A 19,689-nucleotide genomic window follows, 5' to 3' on the forward strand; every position below is an offset into this window, starting at 1 on the left:
AGTGATCTTGGACGTGTTGTGGAAGACTTCTTCCATTGGAAGAGACCTCGGTCTGGGACCGGAGGGCTGGTTAGGACAGAGCTTTCCTAAATGTCCGGGTGTGGGGACCTGGTTGTCTCTGGGCAGGGATGTACGGCTGCCAGCTCTAGGTCACGGGAGCTCAGCAAAAGGCCTTTTCCATCCGCGAGCTGATCTCCACTGCTCCTGTTTCATAGCCCGAAGAGCGGTGGCACCCTCGGCTTTCTGCTCTGGCCAACAGCCGGCGAATGCGAAGGGTCTCCTCGTTCCCAAGCCGTCCTGACTCGGATGGAGGTGAAGGCAGGGAGGGATGGGGGAGGAAAGGGCTACTCGAGACCCACTTAAGCCTGGCACCTTCCAGGAGCGCAAATATTCGCCCTGGTAGGAAAGTGCTAAGAGGATCTAACGCAATGACTGTTCTAGGGCAGCTCTTATTCGAGCCGCTTCTGTCGTTCTCGCGAACTGGTTTCAGGATATGACACTTTTTCTGGTGGGCTGGAAGGATGTCACACGCTTGGTTTCCTCTAAAGTCCTCCTCCGGTTTTGGGCTTGTTGACGGCCGCTGCTGGTATTCGTGTGCCGGGTCGGTGCCGGGGCTCCCTGGGCTGAGACCCACGTGTGCGGGCAGGGAGAGCACTAGCTCGGCTCTGTCCCTGCGTGTCCCACCCGGCGTTTGACCCGCAAGTACCACCGCTTGCAGGGCTGACAAACCGCTGATTTGGTTCCCCCCCCGTCTCTAGTAGGAGCTAATCCGCCTCTGCCAGGGCACGGTGGGACCTTGCGGGCGGCTTGAGGGGATGGAGCTGCTTCGCTGTCGGGAAATGGTTGCAAAATTGTGGCCTTGTGAATGTCTGGCAGAGGATCCGCAGAACCGGTGGTTTTCTTCCCGCGTCTGGGGCAGAGCTGGTTCAAAGGCTCCAGCGGATACCGCGAGCGGCGCTGGAGCAGCGGCGTCACCCTGTTAGAAGTGAAGTGCTGCTTCAACCTTAAGAGCTCCTCTTCTATTATATTTAGCCCAAAGCAAGAAGACGTAAATCTCGAAGCGCTTCCATGCGTGCCTGCTTTCCGAAGGCTCGAGCCAAGGTCAGGTAATCTCTGTGAACACGCAGCGTCCTCCTTACGCAGCCGCTTCGGGCAGCGGCGGTGGCTCGGTATCTGGTTGGAGAGCTGGCGTTGTCTAGATTGCGAGGGAGAAGGCAGCAACCGGCTGGCAAAGGGTGTAAGAGCTGTTCAAACGTAGCCGGAGTCTTGCACCGCTTCAGCCGTGGAGGTTGTTAGTGCAGGCGGCTCAGGCGGTTCGGTTTGCCTGGGGCTGACCGTGGATATCAGATTACATCTTGATAGACGGAGCCCGGCAGGAAGCCTGGTGTTGTTTCCGTCTGAGATCCTTTATCAAAGGCGCCTGGCAGAGAAAAGAGCCTCTGTTCAAACGCGGTAGGAAGCGATGGGAAGGATCCTACAGGGAACCCAGCCCAGATGGATCTGCAGAAGGTTAAAACTCAGTCTTGAGGTTCAGGTGGCTTTTTTCCTGAGCACTTTTCCAGCGTCAGTAGCTCTTTCCTCCTTCGTCGTTTCCAGTAATACGGTAATCGCTTCATTAAGCCTTGATGTACTCTATTATCTTCTCCATTTGGTCCCGAGAAACCTGCTGTCCTGGATCATCACGTGTGCCCTGTCGTAACCGCTGCTCTGCTGAAGCACGGTCAGTTTGTTCGCTTTCGGAAAGTGCTTGGACCCTCTTGTAGCCTTGAACACACGGATTCTCAAACACGCTGCCGGGACTTGCGGGATCGACCGTGCTGGAGGGCGCAAGAGGAGCGAGCGGATTGGGAACGGTCAAGCGTTGCCCCCGCAGCCCTCAGGGGCTCGGTCCCTCTCGGCTGCTCCTCACGGAGCTGGAGCCGGTGGAGCCCCGGTGGGTCTCCGCTGGGGCGGCCGCGTGGATCTGAGCGGCACGGCGGGGATGCGCCAGCATCGGGAGCGGCGGCTGAGCCCGGGTTGGGCTGGACGCGGAGGCGGCGAGGAGAGCTCAGAGACGTGATCCCTGCGGTGCTGGCGCCGGGATCGTCGGCAAGATGCTGCTCTCTGAGCCTGGAGAGTGCCGGGAAGCGGTGATTCCAGCAGACGGAAAGCAAAGGGAGCGATCTTCCCAGGTGCATCCCAAAGCCTTGCTGGCTGGAATAACGAGCTCCCCGAGTGAGCATCTCCCGACCAGTGCCTTTTTTTGAAGGGGGGGAAGACATAACGTTGTCTCATCATCCGCCTGGATTTAAGCAAGCGGAGGACCCTTGCACGGTGTTTTCTGTTCCGGAAGAGCAGGGCTTAGCCCCGAAGGCGACGATCCCTCCTGCCAGCGGCGCTTATTGCTTGGACGCCGCTAGCCGGGGAGCGGAGCTGGAAGGCGCGTGACGGCAGTAATCCGGCTCTGGTGCGAGGTCACCGGGTGAGGAGCGGGTGACTCAGCCTCTCCGATCCTATCGGGCTGAAAACCCGATGCTCGTCCCGACGCGTGAGCCTCGGCGCCCCGGCTCCCGTCTCGGGAGCTCCCCGTGCTGCTCCGCTTCCTCCTCCCCCGGAGCCCACTTCCTCCTCCCATCGGAGTAATAACTTTAGCCAGCGTGGGTGCGTTTAACCCGTGATCCGCATGAGCGTCGGCCGCGGGGGCTGGAGGCGGTCGGCTCGCCTCCTCCCGGTCCGCGGGGCTCTGGGAATCATGTCGAGCTCTCCCGCTCCCACGATGCCGGATACGGCCAGCGCGGTCCCGCGGGCACCGCTGAAAGCTCAGAGTCTTCAGGACCGGACAGCGGGGACGAGGTCCCGGTGCAGCGATTGGGGGCCGGCGGGGCGAGCTCCCCTCCGTGGCGGAGCTCTTGGTGCCACTTCGCGCTCTGGATGCTCCGCAGCCCATCGCGATGCTGACGCCGGCCGTCTCCCGTCGCCGGCCCCTGGGGAGGCTCTGGGCATGGTGCCCAGGTGTGACGCGGCGCCTGGTCCCCGCATGAGGCCGGTGACGCGTTGACCTTGGCGCCCGCGGTTGCAAAACTCGTGTTTCGCGGTCGGTAGCGGATCGCTGCCTCGGTGAGCTGGGGCCGCTCACCTTGCTCCAACGCCGGTGGTGAAGAGGAGCTAAGCTAAGAGAGACTAGTTGCGTATCGAGGGGATTAAGGAAGGGGAAATGCCTTCGGGATGGAGGCGTCCAGCTCACGAGAGTTAATTCTGTTTGTGCAAGAGCATTTCGGGGCCTGGCGGCTCGGCGTGAGCTAGGAGGGAAATAATTCCCGGCCGCTGGGGGCCCTTTTTGGCTAGGGACGGCACGAGCGAGCAGAGCTCGCGAGACCACCCGTGGTCCGCAGGTGGAAAGGGTCCGTGCACGCGCCCGCTGGTGCCTCCAGCTGCCAGGGAACTCCCAAAGTAAAACGAGGGGAGCGTGTCCAACCCTTGGGTGCTGCCGGCTGGGACGTTTCCTGGTGGTGGGTGACCCCTTGGCCAGTTGGGGAGCTGCGTAAAGCCACGACTAAGGGGGAAGATGGAAGCTAGACATCCCTTCCAATAGTTTTAGCGCCAGTCTTGCGTTTGAGCCAGGAACCGTGCCTCTGCGCAGACATGCTCTAATCGCTGGTCCGAGTTGCAAGAGAAAAAATAATACGGGTTCACATGCAACGCTTGCTGGCCCGGGGACTAGAACAACCGGTTGAGGTGAGGACCTGTGCCGGCTTGCGCGCGCCCGAGGGGCTGTAACGCCTGGCTGGCCTAGCTAGCGAGCGCCTAGGAATACCCGTGTGGCTAATACGGACCCCTGATGGCTGAACGATGGGGTCGAGTCTCTGGAGCTGTTGCACCCGTCCCCGAACAGCGAGCAGAAAAGCAGTGTGGTGTCTCCGTCGCGTGGCGATCTGCCAGCATCCTTCGCAGCCGGGGCCTCTCTCGGCAGGTGTCGGAAGCTTGCCAGAAAGAGTCCTGGTGCACGTGCTATCCCTTGAGACGCTGCCCGGTAAAACGGCACTTCGACCATCTGCTTTCCGTCGGGCTAAAACAAACGCCGCCTTGTAGGCGCGGAGAGCCTAAATAAGCGATTCTGTCTCGTAGCTCTGCAGCACTTCAGCGAGAGCATCCAGGAATACTTGGCGAACTTGGACCAGGCCCCAGACCCCACGGTCAGGAAGGACACCTTCTCCAACGAGATCTTCAGCGCCTACGAAGTGCTCTTCAACAGCTGGCTGCAGCACCGGGAAGCCAAGGTGCGAGGGCGATGCCCGCGAGGACCGATGGCGCGGTGGGAGCTGCGTGCGGGGGCGCTTGGCTGGTGCAAGCGCCAGGGCTGTTAACCCGCTCTCCGTCTCGCTGCTTCTCGGCTGCGTCCCTGCAGTAAGGACGTGGCTCCCAGAAAAATGAGCCCCTGGCTCTAACGTAGGGCCTGAGGAACAGCAGCTCTGCGGTGGTGGAGCAATGGTAGTGCAGGATTTGGGCCAAACTGACGCAGGGTGTGATCTCTCTCCGCAGCTGAGGCTGGCGGTGGTGGAGGCCATCGGACCTATGAGTTACTTGATGCCCAGTGAAAAGCTTGAGGAGCAGCTCCCCAAGCTGATCCCCGGCATTCTTGCCCTCTACAAGAAGCACGCGGAGGCCTTCTACATATCCAAGGTAAGCGGCGTTGCATGCCGGTGTCGCGGGCTGAGGACCCGTCCCCGACCCTGTCCGGTGGGAGCCTCGCTGGGAGCGTGGGGTGGGTGCCGTGAGGAGCTCTGCTCTCTCCTGCCTTCCTCACCCGCTGGGCAAACGCAGCGGAGACTGGGCTCACCTGCTCGATTTGCTCCTTGTCGCCCTAAGGGTCGGCTCCATTCCCCGAATAGGGATGTGCTGCAGCGCTGTCCCGTGTCAGCCTGGTCGGAGTGTTGCTTGGGAGTGCGGATGGCTTTCCGCGAACGCGGAGGGACCGCTGAGCAGCGGCTCCGCTGGTCCTTGAGCGCGGCGTGCGGCTGCAGCAGCAGAAGGGTCTCAGCCCTTACCTTGCTGATGGTGCCGTGCAGCTCGCACGGAGCCTCCGCCCAGTTAGACTGGGCTGCAGTTGCCTTTTTTGAACGTTTCCAAGGATGGAGACTCCACCACCTCTCTCTCTTACAAGAGACTCCTCCCCGTGTTGTGATCCATCTTGCTACTGAGCCTCGGTGTTGCATGGTTGTCCCTAAAAACCTGGCTGGACGAGGTGGGCTGCAGCCTTCTCTGCTGCCCCTCTGAGCCGTGCCATGTCCTGGTACCGTGGTTGGTACTCGGTTCTCATCCGCGCACCCAGCCGTGGCTCGGTCTGCGTGTGATCTGCCAGCATGTCTCTGGCCACAGAAATGGTAGCTGGTCTCGTGCAAGTATCTCGCAGCTTCTGGGAACTTCCAGCTGGGCTGTGCTGCTAGCTGTAGTCACGGTGGGATCGTGGTGACCGCTCTCACCTGCGGTCCTTCCCCTTGGGCTGGCCTATGCTGACCTAGCACGCGGATCCCAGTCCTCTGTCCTCCTTTGGAGTGCCGAGTCCTTTCCCCGTGCTAACTGCAAAGTGATCTCTCGCTGAGCAGAGCCTCTGCCAGATCCTGGAAGCTTCCGTCAACATCGGCAGCCGCAGCCTCGACGTGCAGCTGGACTCCCTGCTGGGCACCCTGCACCCCCAGGTAAGGGGCTCGGGGGCGAGCGGCTCCGTGCAGGAGGACGGAGGGGGGCGAAGCTGCGGTTTCGTGGGAGCAGTAGCACCGGCGTTCGCTGTAAGCTTAGACTGCTCGAGGTTTCTCTCAAGCCAGCCTGAGATGGGACGCGCAGCCTGCTCGGCTCTTTCCGTTTCGAGCCTTTAGAGCTTTGTCCTGCCTGACCTGATCCGGGGATTTGCTTAAAAACAGTTCAGGCTGCTGCAGTGAAGGAGCCGCGCGGAGCAGCAGCGCATGGTGCGGAAATCCTCTCGTCTGAGCTGCGAGGAGGAACCTTGGACAAGGACTCCCGTGGTGTCAGCCGGTGGCGTTGGTCACCCGTGGGGCTCGCTCCTCCCACGCGGAAGCTCCCGTGATGGGAGACGGTGTGGGAGGACTGGTGTCCTGGTTAGAATGGGCCCCGGTGCTGGGCTCTGTGGAGAATGCCACGAGTCCCAGAACAGCTTCCTCCGACTGTTCAGGGTGCAGCCAGCATCTCCCATCCTAGCGCCAAACCCCGGAGAGCACCAGGTCCTGCCCCTGACTTCTCCTGGGGATGGTGCTCAAATGGATCATCAACCATGACGAGCACCACCTTGGGGGTCTCCTGTTCTCACTTCCCCGTGTTTCTGGGAGTTCCCCAGCACGCTGGAAGCAGGGATGGGATCCTGCCTCCTGGCACGCTATCACCTTGATCCCGGCTTTGTGTGCGTCAGCTGGCTGGGCTGCCCAGCAAGCGTGGCGGAGCCCCTCGGAGGCTCTGCTTCTGCTCTGAGAAGGTCCTTGCTCACCGGTGTCATTGCCACCCCTCAAGCTTTGTTATATGCTGTGTTGAAGGAGTCACAGGAATAGTCAAGTTTCTTGGAAGCGAGAGCAGCTCTGGCTACGCGGATATGGAGAAGCTTGGAGAAAACAAACAAAAAAACCCAAAATCTGTGGACTTCTTAAAAAAAGCTTGCTTTTTCAAGAGTAAACCAAGACATTGACTAGTCAGGGGCTGTTGACTGTGCACTGGCACGTGGGGACCTGATCTCTGGCTGCCGAGGCTGGAGTCCTTCCACGGTACTCTTCTGCTGCAGGGATTTGAGATCTGTCATATTACTAAACTCTTAAATCGTGCTCAATCAAACAATTTTTAGTAGTTTAAAGTCTTTGAGTCTTGGAAGCGTCTAGAAGAGAGAGGTTGTCCTTTAAAATACACGTGTTGGTCAAGTGATCTATAACCATCAAGTGCAATAATGGTGCCATTTGTAGAAACTACTTGCTGATGACTAGCTTTGACAGGCACGCCGCGTCTGTGCGGTGTGGGGTATCTGCCCTCCCACTGCGAGACGGGACCAGCGCGGGGTCTGCAGCCTGCTGTGGACTCGCTGACCGCGTGTTTCTCCGACAGATCTGTGCTCCTGCGGATCCGTCTATCCCCCTGACCGTTAAAAATCACACGGAGGTTCTTCGGTGCTTCACCGTCCTCGGTAAGGGCCAACGCGGCGCGGCTGTCCCGGAGCCCCTTGCGCGTGCGGGTTAAACCCCCGTGAGAAGTGTGGTTATGTTGTGCGGAGGCTGGCGTTTTCTGGTAGCTTCATGGTCCTCGCTCAGAATTGCAGAACCTCTGGAGATCATCTAGTCCAACCCTCTTGCTCAAGCAGGGTCACCTAGAGCACGTTGCCCAGGACCGTGTCCAGACGGCTTTTGAACATCTCCAAGGATGGAGACTCCGCAGCCTCTCTGGGCAACCTGTAGCCTCCCAGCAGTTCTGGGTGGCGAACGGAGGGTTTTGTACCCCCTTGCCCAAGCTGGCTGTGGGGGATGTTGTGGGACTTCTGCTAGCCGCGTGGAGAGGCGGCAGGGAGGGAAGGATGATGTTTTCTATCCTGGCTTCAGCCCGCGTCCTGCGAGAGCATCGCTTGCTGCAGCCCTGCTGGGGTGGAGCGTGGGGCCAGCTGGACCCTGTCTGGGCTCCCACGGGACCGTGCTCTTATGGTGGGGGCTTTTCCAAAGGCGCCAGGTTCAGTTCCAAAGGTTTCTTCAGAGCTTTTTAAGCTGTGGCAGGCTACTTTGACTCCTCTTCAAAACCCAGGTGCTGCAGCATGTCAGACCTGTTGGTTGGAGCCTTACAAGGGGCAGTAAATGTGGTTCGGCCTTGAACGTACCCTGCTCCTCTGCGCTCCCTGCTGCTGTACCCTGTGCAGGCGTTGGGCGATGTCCCTTCGCTGCTAGCGTTCGTGCATGGGAAACTTGGGATATTTGGGGCAGAAGAGCTCCTTGCAGGAGGCGCTGTGCCGGCATCCTAAATCTTGAGGCAGCGCTGAAGGCGCTGGTGCCCGCGACCGGCCTGCTGCCGCCCCTGGGGGGGGCCGAAGCGTGTCCCTAACGGTGGGTTTGCCCTCCTGCAGCTTGTTCGTTCCCTGACCGCGTGCTGGCCTTCCTGCTCCCGAAGCTGGAGAGCAGCAACGAGAGGACCCGTGTGGGGACGCTCCTCATCATGAGGCAGATCATCAACAGCGCCTGTGAGTACCGGGGGCCGCTGCGGCCGTGCGGCTGGCCGGGCTCCTGCTGGACAGGGACGTCAAGAAAGAAGGATGCTCCTTCCTTTCTTGTGCCCCTTGATGGGCCCTGGCTGCCTCCCAGGGGCAAACTTAAAGCGTGGCTGGGTCCTTGCAGGCTGTCTGTGCCTAAGCTGTCTCTCCTGCCCCTACGCAGGCAGCGGAGAGCCGCCACAGGGCGGGAAGGTGAATCCATCCTTGGCTGCAAGGTTGGGGAGAAGGAAACTGGTCTCTGGCTGTCCGGCCAGCTGCGGGGAGGCAAGGGACAAACCTGTCCCTGTTGGGGAAGGGCGGATGCTTCGGGAGCAGCAGGTCTGTCCTCAGCAGCGCTGGCGGTTCACTAAGCTTCAGAGTCTCTTTTTCAGCCTCTCAGATGGAGATTAAAAAGCCCTTTATTCTTGCATCTATGAAGCTTCCTTTGCAAGACAGCAACAATAAGGTAAGTAGAGATTCTGCCCTTCTGCTGGCTGCTTCAGGGCAGCTGAGGTTTATGCCCAGGGCCCGGCACAACCCTGCCCCTGTCGCCTGCGTGTGCTCTGGGTCTGGCTGTCCTGAGCCTCCTGCCTGGGGCTCTGGCAGCGCCCGCAAGGTGCCCCAAAGATGCCCCCCGCTAAAGAGGGAGCACGGTGCTGCGTTGACACCGGCAGAGGCGGAGGAAGCAAGTCGCAAAGAGCGTGCCCGAGGTAGACGGCCTTTTCGGCAGGGACGTGGCCGCTGGGAAGTGCGGCCCTGCCTCGAGCGCTGCGTGTGAACGCAAGCCGTGACCCTGGCCGGGCCGCAGCGCTGCTGGTGACTCAGCTCGTGGGCGCGGGGCGCGTCCCGCTTGCAAAACACCAGGGTTGTTTTGCCAGATTGGCCACGTGCAGAGCGGTGCAGCCTCCCCCCTCCCCGGGGAAGGGAGCGGGCGGACAGCTGAGCCTGCTGCTGGCAGAGCCCCGGGTGCCTGTAGGACCCGTAATAAAGTTCCCCTCTTCCGAGGAGGAAGGAGCTAAGGGCAGCTGCGGCCAGGGAGCTCCTGCAGCAGACGGAGAGCTCCCCATGTCCCGTCTCCCCCCCCCCCCGCGCTGGCGCTGATGCTCTGCCCGCCGCTCTCCCCACAGGTGAAGCGGGCCATGGTGCAGGTGATCAGCGCCATGGCTCACCACGGCTACCTGGAGCAGCCCGGGGGCGAGCTGATGCTGGAGTACCTCATCCGCCAGTGTGCGCTCCCCTCGGACCCGGTAAGGCTCCCGCCAGGCGCCGGAGACCCGTTGCACGCTCGGCTCCCGGCCGACGTGCAGCGCTGCGGCCGGGTTCGGTTCTGCGGCCCTTGTTCTCGCTGGACCTAGCTGCCGGCAAGCTGCGCGTGAGCCTGGTGGCCAAGTAACTTGCTTTCTCTTCCTAGAAAGCACATCTAGGTGGGATAAAACTCCTAAAGAAAGGTACCCAGGAGGGACTAGGCAAGTCTCCCGGCGTAGCGCGGCAAGCCCCCGCCTGCAGCTGTGCCTGTGTCTCGGGCTCCCTGCAGATCCGTGGTGGAGGCAGCTACGGACTCCAGGTCTCTGGACTTGCAGCGCGGCCTGCGGAGCTCTGCAATCCGGCCGCTGGCTGCCGCTGTCCTTGGAGGTGCGGCGGGCAGGCTGCAGCACCTGCGCGCTTCGCTTCGCCTCGCCTCGGCCGCCGGCCTGGCCGAGCTGCATGCTGCTCCATGAGCCCTCCGCGGGGCTCCCCGGGCTCCGGGACCGGGTGGCGGGACTAATTACCCCCACCTTGCGCCCTTAAGACGTCCGTCTTCCCAACCCCGTTGTCCCAGCTCTCAAGCGCCATAACTTCCTCCCTTTCCTTCCCCCCCGATGGCTCCTCAGGGTCCCTGCCTCCGGAGCGAGGAGGAGCGGAGGCTCGCTGCCGGAGCGGGGCAGAAGCAGTTGGGGCAGCTCTCCCTGCATCTCCTCCTCCTGCCGACGCTGGAGGAAGCCGGCTGGAGCCGCAGGGCTGTGCCAAGCGCGACCTTGCCGGCTCCTTGACCCCACGGGTGGTCGGGCTGGGTGCAGGCTGGTGCCTGCTGGCTGTGGGTAGCTCCCTCGCACGGGCGCTTGGCTGGCTCCAACCCAAGCCCTGCGTGTCTGGCTGGGCCTGCAGAGACGTGGGCATGGCTAAAACCGTCTGCGTGCCCAGATCATCCCTTTGCCCTTCAAGAAGGGTGATCGGTTGGGCCGCGGGAGCTGCGCGGTCCCTCTGAGCGCAGGGGGCTGGAGGACGTGCTGCAGGCAGGCCCTGAACCAGGTGGTTTCTGGCCCAGATGGTTCTGCCTGTTCCTGATGACGGCGAGCTGTTTGCCAAGCATGCTGTCTCGATGGCTGGAGAAACGTGTTCGCTGAGGGAGTCATCAAGAGCTCTTCCGGGCCGCCTTCGGCTGGCCGCGGCATCCCCGCTGACCCGCGCTTTCCCTCTCTTCCAGCAGCCCAGGAAGCAGCCGCCAGACGCCGATGACTTGGCTAGCGACAGCGTCCAGAGCATCAGTGTCAATACGCTTTTTCTCCTCAGCACGACTGTCGACCGGATGAACAACGTGAGTCTGCGGGACGCTCCCTCTGCACCGCTGCGTCGCAGCCGGCAGCGTGGGCGAAGGCGGGTGCTCTCCTCTTCCCCGCAGGTGCTGTGGCCGTACCTCCTGGAGTTTGTGACCCCGGTCCAGTTCACCAATGCCTTGACTCCCCTCTGCAAGAGCCTCCTCTATTTGGCGACGAAGAAGCAAGAGGAGGGAGAAAACGCGTCCCTTATCCGTTACGACCTGAATGGTTAGTGCTGGCATCGCCCTGGCCGGACCTGGGGGAGGTGGAAGCTTGGGGACCAGACAGCTCCGTGAGCCGTCAGTGAGAGATGCTGTCTTATGCTTTTTTTTCCTTCTGTTTGTAGCAAATCTTCCTTCACCCTATGCTATAACTACAAGACTGCTGGTAAGTGGCCTGGCGCCAGAGCTCTTGCTGCCTTTTGTTACTGGCACATCCAAGGAAAGCGCCCCCCCTCCTCTCCCCCATCCCTTAAGGAGCGAGAGAAAGGGCAGCTTAGGCTCTGCTGCACGGAGCCTGCCCCAGCCAGCAGGTAGGGTGCGCGGCTGGACCCTGCCCCGCTTCTTCCCTCTGCTCCAGGGAGAGATGTCTGGCTCCAGAACTGGGTCGGGCACCGTGCACCTCTTGGTTTTGGTGCATCCCCGTTCCCTCTGCCCCTAAGACTGTCTCCATGTAGGTTATGAGAACTCAGACTCCTTTCTAGATACCCAGAACCGCGTAAGTGGGTTGTGTCAGCACACATTTCGAGCTATTATTGCAGGGCTTTGAAAAAACTGTTCCTCTGCCCTGTGGAAGTGCGAGAAATGTTCTTTCTCCTCTTCACCCGGGAAAGAGTGTGGGATACGGAGAGACGCTCTCTCCTGACAGCACTTCTGCTATCAGCAACTAGAGCAAAAGGAGGCAGCTACAGTTTTGTTGAGATGTAGAGACCAGTCACTTTCTAGTGTTGAATTGCTGTGTTTTTGTTTCATATCCTGGACATTATTTTCTTTGCACTGATGCCTTTCTCCTCCATCCCCAAATCTTCAGGTTGTATCTTCGCAGCCATACGTAGGAGACTGCCGGGGGACGGCTGCCCTGTGCCTGCTGAATGTGCTGCACTATAGTGTCCACCCTGCACTCGACCAGCTTTGGAGCAAGAAGGTTCCTCCCTTAGTGGAGTACATCGAAGGTAGGAAGAGGCTTCTGCTCGGGAGAAGCTTTGCTGGAAGCACCTCGCCCGAACCAGGCTGCGCATGTCCGACCGTGCCCGTGCGAGGCTGCAGAGCCCCAGCGCTCCGGATGCAGACGGTCAGTCTGTCCTCGTGAGGAGGTGGCAGCCCTGGAGCGCAGGCGCCCGGGCTGTTCCGGCCACCTCTGTCCTAGGACGAGAGCCCCCGGCCATCCCAGTTCGCTCGTACGGGGGCTTCACTGCTGTCAGAGCATTGGGGTCTGGATGCTGCCCACGTGTAGGGTTACGACCCTCAGTACATTGAAGCTCCCTAAGAAGGTGTTAAAAAAGTCTTTCCTATTTTAGGGACTTTAATCACTCTGCCGCCACTGATCCCTGGTGGGACTCCCTTTGTGTCTCAGGTTTTTAGGCCTGTTAAGCACAGGATGGATGTTGCCGTGGGTCTCCCACAGCACACCGTGTGTTTGGAGAGCAGTCGGTTGGGCTTGTCGGCCCCATAGTTCTGCCCGTGCTGCGTGTTGTACAGTGAGGATGGGAAACAGGCGTAAAAATGTGCTTTCTTCTAGAGAACACAGAGAAATCCCTGTGCCAGAAGGAATGGGAAGAGAAGCTACTCCTGGTAAGGGTTTCTGCGCTTATGGAGTTAATGGATGGAGAAAGGGCAAGTTAAAATCAGCGCTGTCATCTGCTGGAGCTAGTCGGGGCTTAGCATGCGGGTCAGCAGCAGCGTGTGCAGGGTTGGACTTTGGTCCAGGAGAGAGGCAGGTGTTTGCCTTCGTTCGCCCTGGCTGTTAGGTCAAAGACTGTCCGTCATTCACTGTCACGTCTTCGGTTCTCGTCACTCCAGAAACAAAGATGCAGGTTGGTGTGACTTGCAGTTCCTGCAGGGGAAGTTAAAAAGGAGCTTTCAGGCTTGCTGGTGGGTCAGAGAACACCAGTCCCAGGTGTGTCTCCCCACTTAATTGGAGAACCTTAAAATAGGGCATGGAGAAGCAATTAAAGCTGGGCAGGGTTCATCCTGCTCCTCTGAAGATGGCCGTGTTAACTAGGTACAGGTCGCCTTGGAAAAGACCTGACCCTGAGGAAAAAAGGCATGTTTCTGGAGTGGGGGAATGGCTGTGGGGCATGTAGTCCGGCCTGGTGATCCCGAGGGGCTGCACGTTCGCTCGGTGCGGACGGGGCTCCAGGTTTGTCCGACACAAGCTGCCTACGACGCCGAGGGGACGGATATCATCCCCTCCCCGCGTTTTCTTTATTCTGTTGTTCTTACCCCTCCTTACTGGGACTCCCCGTTTAGCTAGAAGCGGGTTTGTTAAGATGTCTTCTGATGGTGGTCCTTTCTCCTGCAGTTCCTCCAGGAGACGCTGACGGCTGTGTCCGATAACACCTGGATTTGCCAGTTCGGCACGGAGATGTGCAAGCAGCTGAACAGCTACAACGGCTTCCCGCTGGAGAAGGTGATCCCACGGGGGAGCGGGGTGGTTCGGCAGGCCGGCAGCGCTTGGCCGAGGACCACGCCGGCTTGTGAAAGGGGCTGTAATTAAGCCGCAGAGAAGCGATCTGAACCAGGCAAAGACCTGGCGCAGATGAGGAGGAGCCGAGGGCCTTGTTTCTGGGTGCGTCGGTGCAGGGACGGGCTGCCAGGCTGTAAGGCTCCCGGGTCCGTGAGGACGGAGGACAAGGGGGACCTCGCTGCAGGGGGTCGGGAAGGAAAGGGGTCTTCCACGTGCAGGTGGCTGCTGCAGGAGCAGGCAGGGCTGAGCCTGCCTTGTCTGGTCACCAGAGGCTGTAGAGGCAGCGCTGGAAAATCTGTGCTCATTTCTCCCTCTGCCCTGGTGGTTTCATTCTTTCTCTCTGCACAGGGAAAAAACGCTTCATTATACCTGTTCTTGTCTCTAGTGGCTGGAGTTGGCTTGGTGCCTCTCCAGGGTTAATGGCTTATTCCAGGACAGAGCTGTTGACTTGCAGACTGAGCTCAGAGCCGCAGTCGGAAGGCTCTTCCTGGGACAGAGCGCTGCTCTGCAGCGTGACCTCTGTCCTGCACCTTCCCTCCGGGGCGCTGCAAGGAGCAAGCTTTGCGCTTGAGCTGTGCAGCGTGTGTGCTGCTTTCCTGAAGCAGGCCTGGGGTCTAAATGGGACCTAGCCGAGCCTGCCTTCCGGGGCTCGCCTGCGTGTTGGCTTCACAGGGATGTGCCGTTTCTCTTGCTCTTCCAGAACTTCCTCTATAAATGCATCGGAACGACGCTCGGGGCATGCATAAGCAAAGACCTCGTGCAAAAGCAACTTCAGGAGCTCCTTGAAACAGCCAGATACCACGAGGAGGCAGAACGAGAGGTGAGGAGGAGTTGTGCCAAATGTCCCTCAAAGGGACCTCCTGACGCACCAGGAGAGCAGCCCTGCCACGCTGACCTTCCCTTTCCCTGTCCTACTGCGCCTAGCCCAGGATTGTGCCCCTTGGAGCGTGGCTCCTTGCAGGATAGGTCTGCGGTGTCCGCATGAACGGACCCAGAGCTGGGACGTAAGGAGAGCCAGCCCGTGGCTTGCAGTGCAGCCTCGCAGCAGGAGGGCCCTGAAGCCAGATGAGATACGGGGTCACCTTGGGGTGCCGCCTCAAGCAGCGGCAGGCCCAGGCTGGGATGGGAAGCTCCCTGTCCCGAGCGTGCAGATGGAGCTGCTCCCTTGGGAGAATCCTTCGGTGCGAGGAAGGACTCTGCCCGTTTCTGGGGTAGAAGCGCTGTGCCTGGGCCCGGCATGAGTTTGGGGAGCCTGTCCGGCTCTGTTGCTGCCGGGTGCCATCTCGTGGGCAGAGCTGTCATCGCTGTCATGAGCTCTGGGGGCCTGCCAGGCTCTGCTCATGCGTGACAGCACAGCTAGCTGCGGCTGAAAGGGGCCTTTTGGCTCTTGCTGCGTCCCTTGGGCTGGGGCTCATGTGGCCCCGCGGGTTTGGGGAGATAAACCAGTGCCACAGGAAAAAAAACAGGAGTTTTCTGTTGGCTTGGCTGCCTGTCCTGGCTTGCCGTGTGGTCAGGTGGGTTCAGCGCTGTTCCTTGACAGCTGACTGTTAAATTAGCACAGCCGAATTGCAAAAACCTTCCCCGCTTCCACGCTGCGGCGTTGGCTCGTGTCCCTGGAGCAGAGATGCATGGCCAGCCCAGGGTGTCTCAGGTGGAGCTCTTGCTCCGGATCCTCTCTCTGGGAATGGCCTGTCCCTGTCTCAGGGAAGAGGACCCAGCTCTTCTCGCTCCTCTGGGCTCCAGCCCGGCGGCGCGAGGTCGCTCTGGGGCCACTCTCCCTCTCTGCGGCAGTGTCTCCCCCTGCTCTCCAGATTTGCAGCACTTTCATAGCCAGCCCAGAGCCCCCTTTGCTGCCTGGAAGCCAAGCTCTGCGCTGAGCTCTGCAGATGTGGTTGCCTCCGTGCTACCTCGATTCCTGCTGCAAAGCAGAGTTGAGGCTGCGAGGGAGACGGGCTGGTGTGCCAAGGGTTAGGCCAGAAACGAGCTTGCTCAGCGCGTGGTGCTAGACCTGCGGGACTGCAAGAGGGCTTAGCTATCTCTTAGGGATGTCCTGGAGTTGCTTTTCCTCCGGCTCTGCCTCTGCTCCGGGCCGATCCCTTCCCTGGGAGCGTTGGCAGGGCTCTTGCTCTCCCTCCCCTGACTCCCCGCTTTCCTTCTGCGCTCCCTGCTGAGCCGCATCCCGCTCGCGGCCCCGCGTAGCGCTGTCGTGCGCTGTTCAAACGCTCCCGTGCCGAATGTTACCCTGGTGTGTAGCCCCGTTTAAGTGCAGCGCAAACACAAGCTAATGGTGCCTGGCTTTGGTCCAGTTTACGCAACTCTGTCGAGGGCTGTCTTGAATAAACTGTTTATGGAGTTTCAGCCCGGCTTGCTAGACCTCCTGGAGGTTGTAACAGAAAGGCAGGACCTGCTAAGCCTGCTTTGCTCTTGGCTCCGGTCGGAGCACTCAACCGTGCTCCTGTCTCCTGGAGAGCGGGTCGCGTCCGACCGTGCAGCGCAAGGACCCCGTGGCGCAGGACCTGAGCAGCGAAAGCTCCTCCTGAGCCGTGAGGTTTCCGCGCGCTGCGGCCCAGCCGGGCCGTCCAGACACGGACGGCGTTGGAGTGCCCCGTATTCCCTGGAGGCACGTCCCTGTCTGGGAGAGGTGAACGCTGGCTGCCAGCACTGCTCTCGGCTGGGCACGGTTCAGATGCCTGGAATTAAACCAGCAAACAGGCTTTTTTTAAAACGTCGGTTGGGGCTGGTGAATTAATAGCTTTCTGCTAATGTGTTCTCCCCGCTTCCTCCAGGGACTTGCTTCCTGCTTTGGGATATGTGCAATAAATCACCTGGAGGAGACCCTCGCCAAGCTGGAAGACTTTGTTAGGTCTGATATCTTCAAGAAATCCGTGGGACTGTTCAGTATCTTCAAGGTAAGAGCCAAACTGTCCCTGCTGTGGCACAGCCTGCAGCAAAAGGGACGTGCAGGCTGCTTCGGATATGGTGTGTGCTGGAGCTGTCCACTGGAAAAGACTTAATTTCCTGCTTCAGTGTACTTGGCATGGGGCTGGAATACCCTCTGCCTCTCTGGAGGGATCTTTCTGGCGTTAGAGACTGCTGGAATGAGATCCTAGTTCCCAGCTCTGCACTCCTGCGGAGTCAAACCCCAGCGAAGCTGCCTGCTTGCTGGGTGGGCTCGAATAAGCTGTAACTTGGCTCCTGCACCCGTCGAGGGGACCCTGGTGTGATGCAGAGCGTGGTTTGGCTGTTACCCCGGGTTAGTGTTTGACAGCCATCCCCTCGTGGCCTTACGCGCTCCTCGGAAGAGGGGAGTGATTTGCGCCCGGAGCGTTGGCAGTAGAAGCCTTTCCTCGACTTTTCTGACCCAGATGGCCGTTTTAGTTCCCAGCCTCTAAAAAGGGGGTTGCGAAGGACGGGATTAGCGCCGAGCGCCCTTGAGAGGGCTGGCAGCAGAGCAGCCTTGGCCCACGCTGCTGCCCCGTGGCGTGTGCTCGCCCTGCTCGTGGCAGGCACGGGTGGGAAGCGGCAGAGCGCCGGGCGCAGAAGAGTCCTTGGGCAGAGCCGGGGAGGTGGGCGAGGAGGCTGTCACACGTTAAGGGAGCCCTTTCCCTGGCAGCGCTGAGCTCCCCTGCGGATCTTGATACGGAGGGAGCCTTGTCGTGAGCTGCTCTCTGGGGATGGTGTGTGTGAAATGCTCCAGCAGCGATGGCTAATGCGGCTATGAGCGCTACTTTCTAGCAGGGTAGATAATAGCAGGCTCAAGTGACTTCCCTACATTCCTGTAAGGAGTAATGCTTGATGGCAAATTGGGACTCAGGCCTCAGCCGGAGATGAGCTGTTAATGCAGCTCAGGCACCTGACGCTCCATTGGGACTCTGGAAGTAGCCGCTACCGCCAACGGGAAGGGAAGCACAGGTCCGAAACCCACGTGCTGAGGGTCCCTGTCTTCCGGAGATGCTTCCAGCTGAACAGAGGCCCTGCAGAAACCTCTGCCTCCTAAGGGGTTGGAAGAGCTAGCCCTGGGTGCTCCACCAGCCTCACAGAATGGTTGAGGTTGGAAGGGACCTCAGGAGATCATCTAGTCCAGCCCCCCTGCTCAAGCAGGGTCACCTAGAACACGTTGTACAGCCTCCCCCGATTAACTTTCTTATCTGCTGTACCAGGACCGCAGTGACAACGAAGTGGAGAAGATAAAGAGCACGCTGATCCTGTGCTACGGATACGTAGCTGTGTACGCGCCCAAGGAGCTCGTGCTCTCCAGGATCGAAGCGGACATCCTGAAGAATGTCTTCCAGTACTTTAACACCAAGGTAAGCTGTTGGGATACCCTCGTCCTTGCTGGAGAGGGAGAGCTGGCCGATGACCCGAGACACCCGGGAGAGCTGGAGCAGCCAGCTCCACCCGAAAGGTCCTGGACCAAACCCTGGCTGGGATCTGCGGGCAGACCTTGGGAGGAGGTCATTCTCTGCAGTCATTCCCACCCCTGCATTGCTAATGTGTCTTGTTTTTTTTTTTTTTTTTTTTATTTGTTCAGGTTCTGGGAATAAAGGTAGAAACCAAGGTACAGTGTGAGGCATTAAATCTGAGCTACTCTCTCTGCTCTTTCCTCCTATTTCTGTCTGCCTCTTGCTCCGGATTCCCCTAGAGAGCAGCTCCCTCGCTGTCCTTACAGCAGCAACCCTGTGCCCTTGGGGACTTGGGAGAACCCTGAGCTCCCAAGTCAGGTTCTCAGTGCCGGAGCGATCACCTGAAAGTGTCAAGACTCGCAGTCGAGGGAAAGTGAGAAACGCCTTCCTGGTAGGACAGGAGTCATAGGAGAAAATATGCTGCAGTCGCTCGCTGCCGTAGCATTGAAAAGCTGAGCTTAACTGACCAGAGGCTGCGTTAGTCTCCCATAAGTGCTTAAGGCCCAGGTAGAGCTTATAACTTGCTGGCAAACCCGAGCCTGTCTTTTTCCAGCCCGTTCCGCTGAAGATGCGCTCTTCCCACGAGCTCTCCAGCTTTCGGGGCAGCAGGAGCTCTGCAGAGTAGCCCCCAGGTGGGAAGGAACCAGTCTGGGGTTGCGCTTCTAGCAGGAAAGAGCTGGCCCCAAACAGTGCCTGCCCTAGAAACCCTGGGAAGCATGTGGAGGGCTGGCAGTACCCTCCCCGGAGCCGCTCCGGAGCGCGCAGCGCTCATGCTTGGCGAGCTGCTCATCTTCCCTGCCCACGGAGAGAGAGTTTCAGGCAGCCCCTCCATCTCCTCCTGCCTGTGCACTTAGTTGGGGAAGTTTAATGACTCCAGAGACCAAGCTACAATCCACAGCTCAGCTAAAATTCACTAAACTAATTTCCCTGCTTCCCCCTGGAACAATCATTCAATGGCCAGATATTAAAACACAGATTACTGTCCTGGGGGGAGCTGGGGGCTCTATTTTTTAAATATATTTCACTTTTAAAAGGCTGAACAACAAAAATGGCATTTGTCAAGTTGAAGTTAAACTGTCAGGCCAAAGAGACTCCTTCTCCAGGCTCCACTAATGCGTTTTCCTTCTGGGCTCCTGTTGGCACTAACAGCTTCTGCAGAATGTCTTTCCGGCCACTGAGCACTCGGGACGTTCTCACTTGAAAGCGCTCTTCTGGCTCCATGGCCACCTTTACGGGCTCACCTGGGAGCAGGGTGGTCAAGGGCTGGAACGAAAGGAACGCTTTTAATTGGGGCGCGGGGCCGTGTCTCGGCTTGTGCACCTACAAGAGCATAAACAGGCCTTAATAGTTATTACCCCATTTCCTGGATTTCAAGAAATAAGTGCCCTCTCAGCTAACCCCTCTGGCAGCCCTGCTATGAGGCTGCAAGGGGTTGCGTGCTCTTTGGAGGCCGTTAATCCACTGCAACGGGGCAAGACGGGAGCTTTCCCTGCGTGCCAGGGCGCTTGGTTGCTCATGGCGCTCGGTGATGGGCAGTGGGACAAGCTGATCACCCCGCTTGATGGGGCTCCGGTCGCAGCCTGCAAAGCCATCGGCTTCCAGGAGCGACTGGTATCTCCTCTCGAGTCTGTGATGTCCAAAATGAAGTAATGGCTGTCCCAGACCAGGAGGTCTCTAGGAGGAATAGCTTCTGGAAACGCTGAGGAGCAGGATTTTGCTTTCTGGAGTTACCCCAAGCATTTGCTTGCTCGGGGATGCTGCCTCGCCGGGGAGGAGCTAGACCCAGCAGTATTTTCTCTTTCCATATGCTGCCTGGGTGGAAGCT

At 59.5% G+C, this 19,689-nt stretch overlaps 1 protein-coding gene across 6 annotated transcripts in view; it reads left to right on the forward strand.

The window, feature by feature from the left end:
* MROH1 (maestro heat like repeat family member 1) overlaps positions 1 to 19,689 on the forward strand; it is a 47,117-nt gene that overhangs the window by 4,671 nt on the left and 22,757 nt on the right. Inside the window, exons 7-24 of one of the 6 annotated variants that reach the window (XM_067290054.1) lie at positions 4,105 to 4,256; positions 4,519 to 4,659; positions 5,583 to 5,675; positions 7,078 to 7,156; positions 8,078 to 8,191; positions 8,593 to 8,666; positions 9,328 to 9,447; positions 9,612 to 9,764; positions 10,665 to 10,775; positions 10,860 to 11,004; positions 11,123 to 11,163; positions 11,806 to 11,947; positions 12,514 to 12,566; positions 13,297 to 13,404; positions 14,162 to 14,281; positions 16,248 to 16,370; positions 17,622 to 17,768; positions 17,993 to 18,019. In XM_067290054.1, coding sequence (XP_067146155.1) covers positions 4,105 to 4,256; positions 4,519 to 4,659; positions 5,583 to 5,675; positions 7,078 to 7,156; positions 8,078 to 8,191; positions 8,593 to 8,666; positions 9,328 to 9,447; positions 9,612 to 9,764; positions 10,665 to 10,775; positions 10,860 to 11,004; positions 11,123 to 11,163; positions 11,806 to 11,947; positions 12,514 to 12,566; positions 13,297 to 13,404; positions 14,162 to 14,281; positions 16,248 to 16,370; positions 17,622 to 17,768; positions 17,993 to 18,019 — 1,943 coding nt within the window. The remainder of the gene's footprint in view (positions 1 to 4,104; positions 4,257 to 4,518; positions 4,660 to 5,582; positions 5,676 to 7,077; positions 7,157 to 8,077; positions 8,192 to 8,592; positions 8,667 to 9,327; positions 9,448 to 9,611; positions 9,765 to 10,664; positions 10,776 to 10,859; positions 11,005 to 11,122; positions 11,164 to 11,805; positions 11,948 to 12,513; positions 12,567 to 13,296; positions 13,405 to 14,161; positions 14,282 to 16,247; positions 16,371 to 17,621; positions 17,769 to 17,992; positions 18,020 to 19,689) is intronic. The other 5 variants (XM_067290055.1, XM_067290056.1, XM_067290057.1 and 2 more) reach the window with 5 other exon arrangements.

This window comes from Apteryx mantelli, chromosome 2, assembly GCF_036417845.1.
Source record: "Apteryx mantelli isolate bAptMan1 chromosome 2, bAptMan1.hap1, whole genome shotgun sequence".
NCBI lineage: Eukaryota > Metazoa > Chordata > Aves > Apterygiformes > Apterygidae > Apteryx > Apteryx mantelli.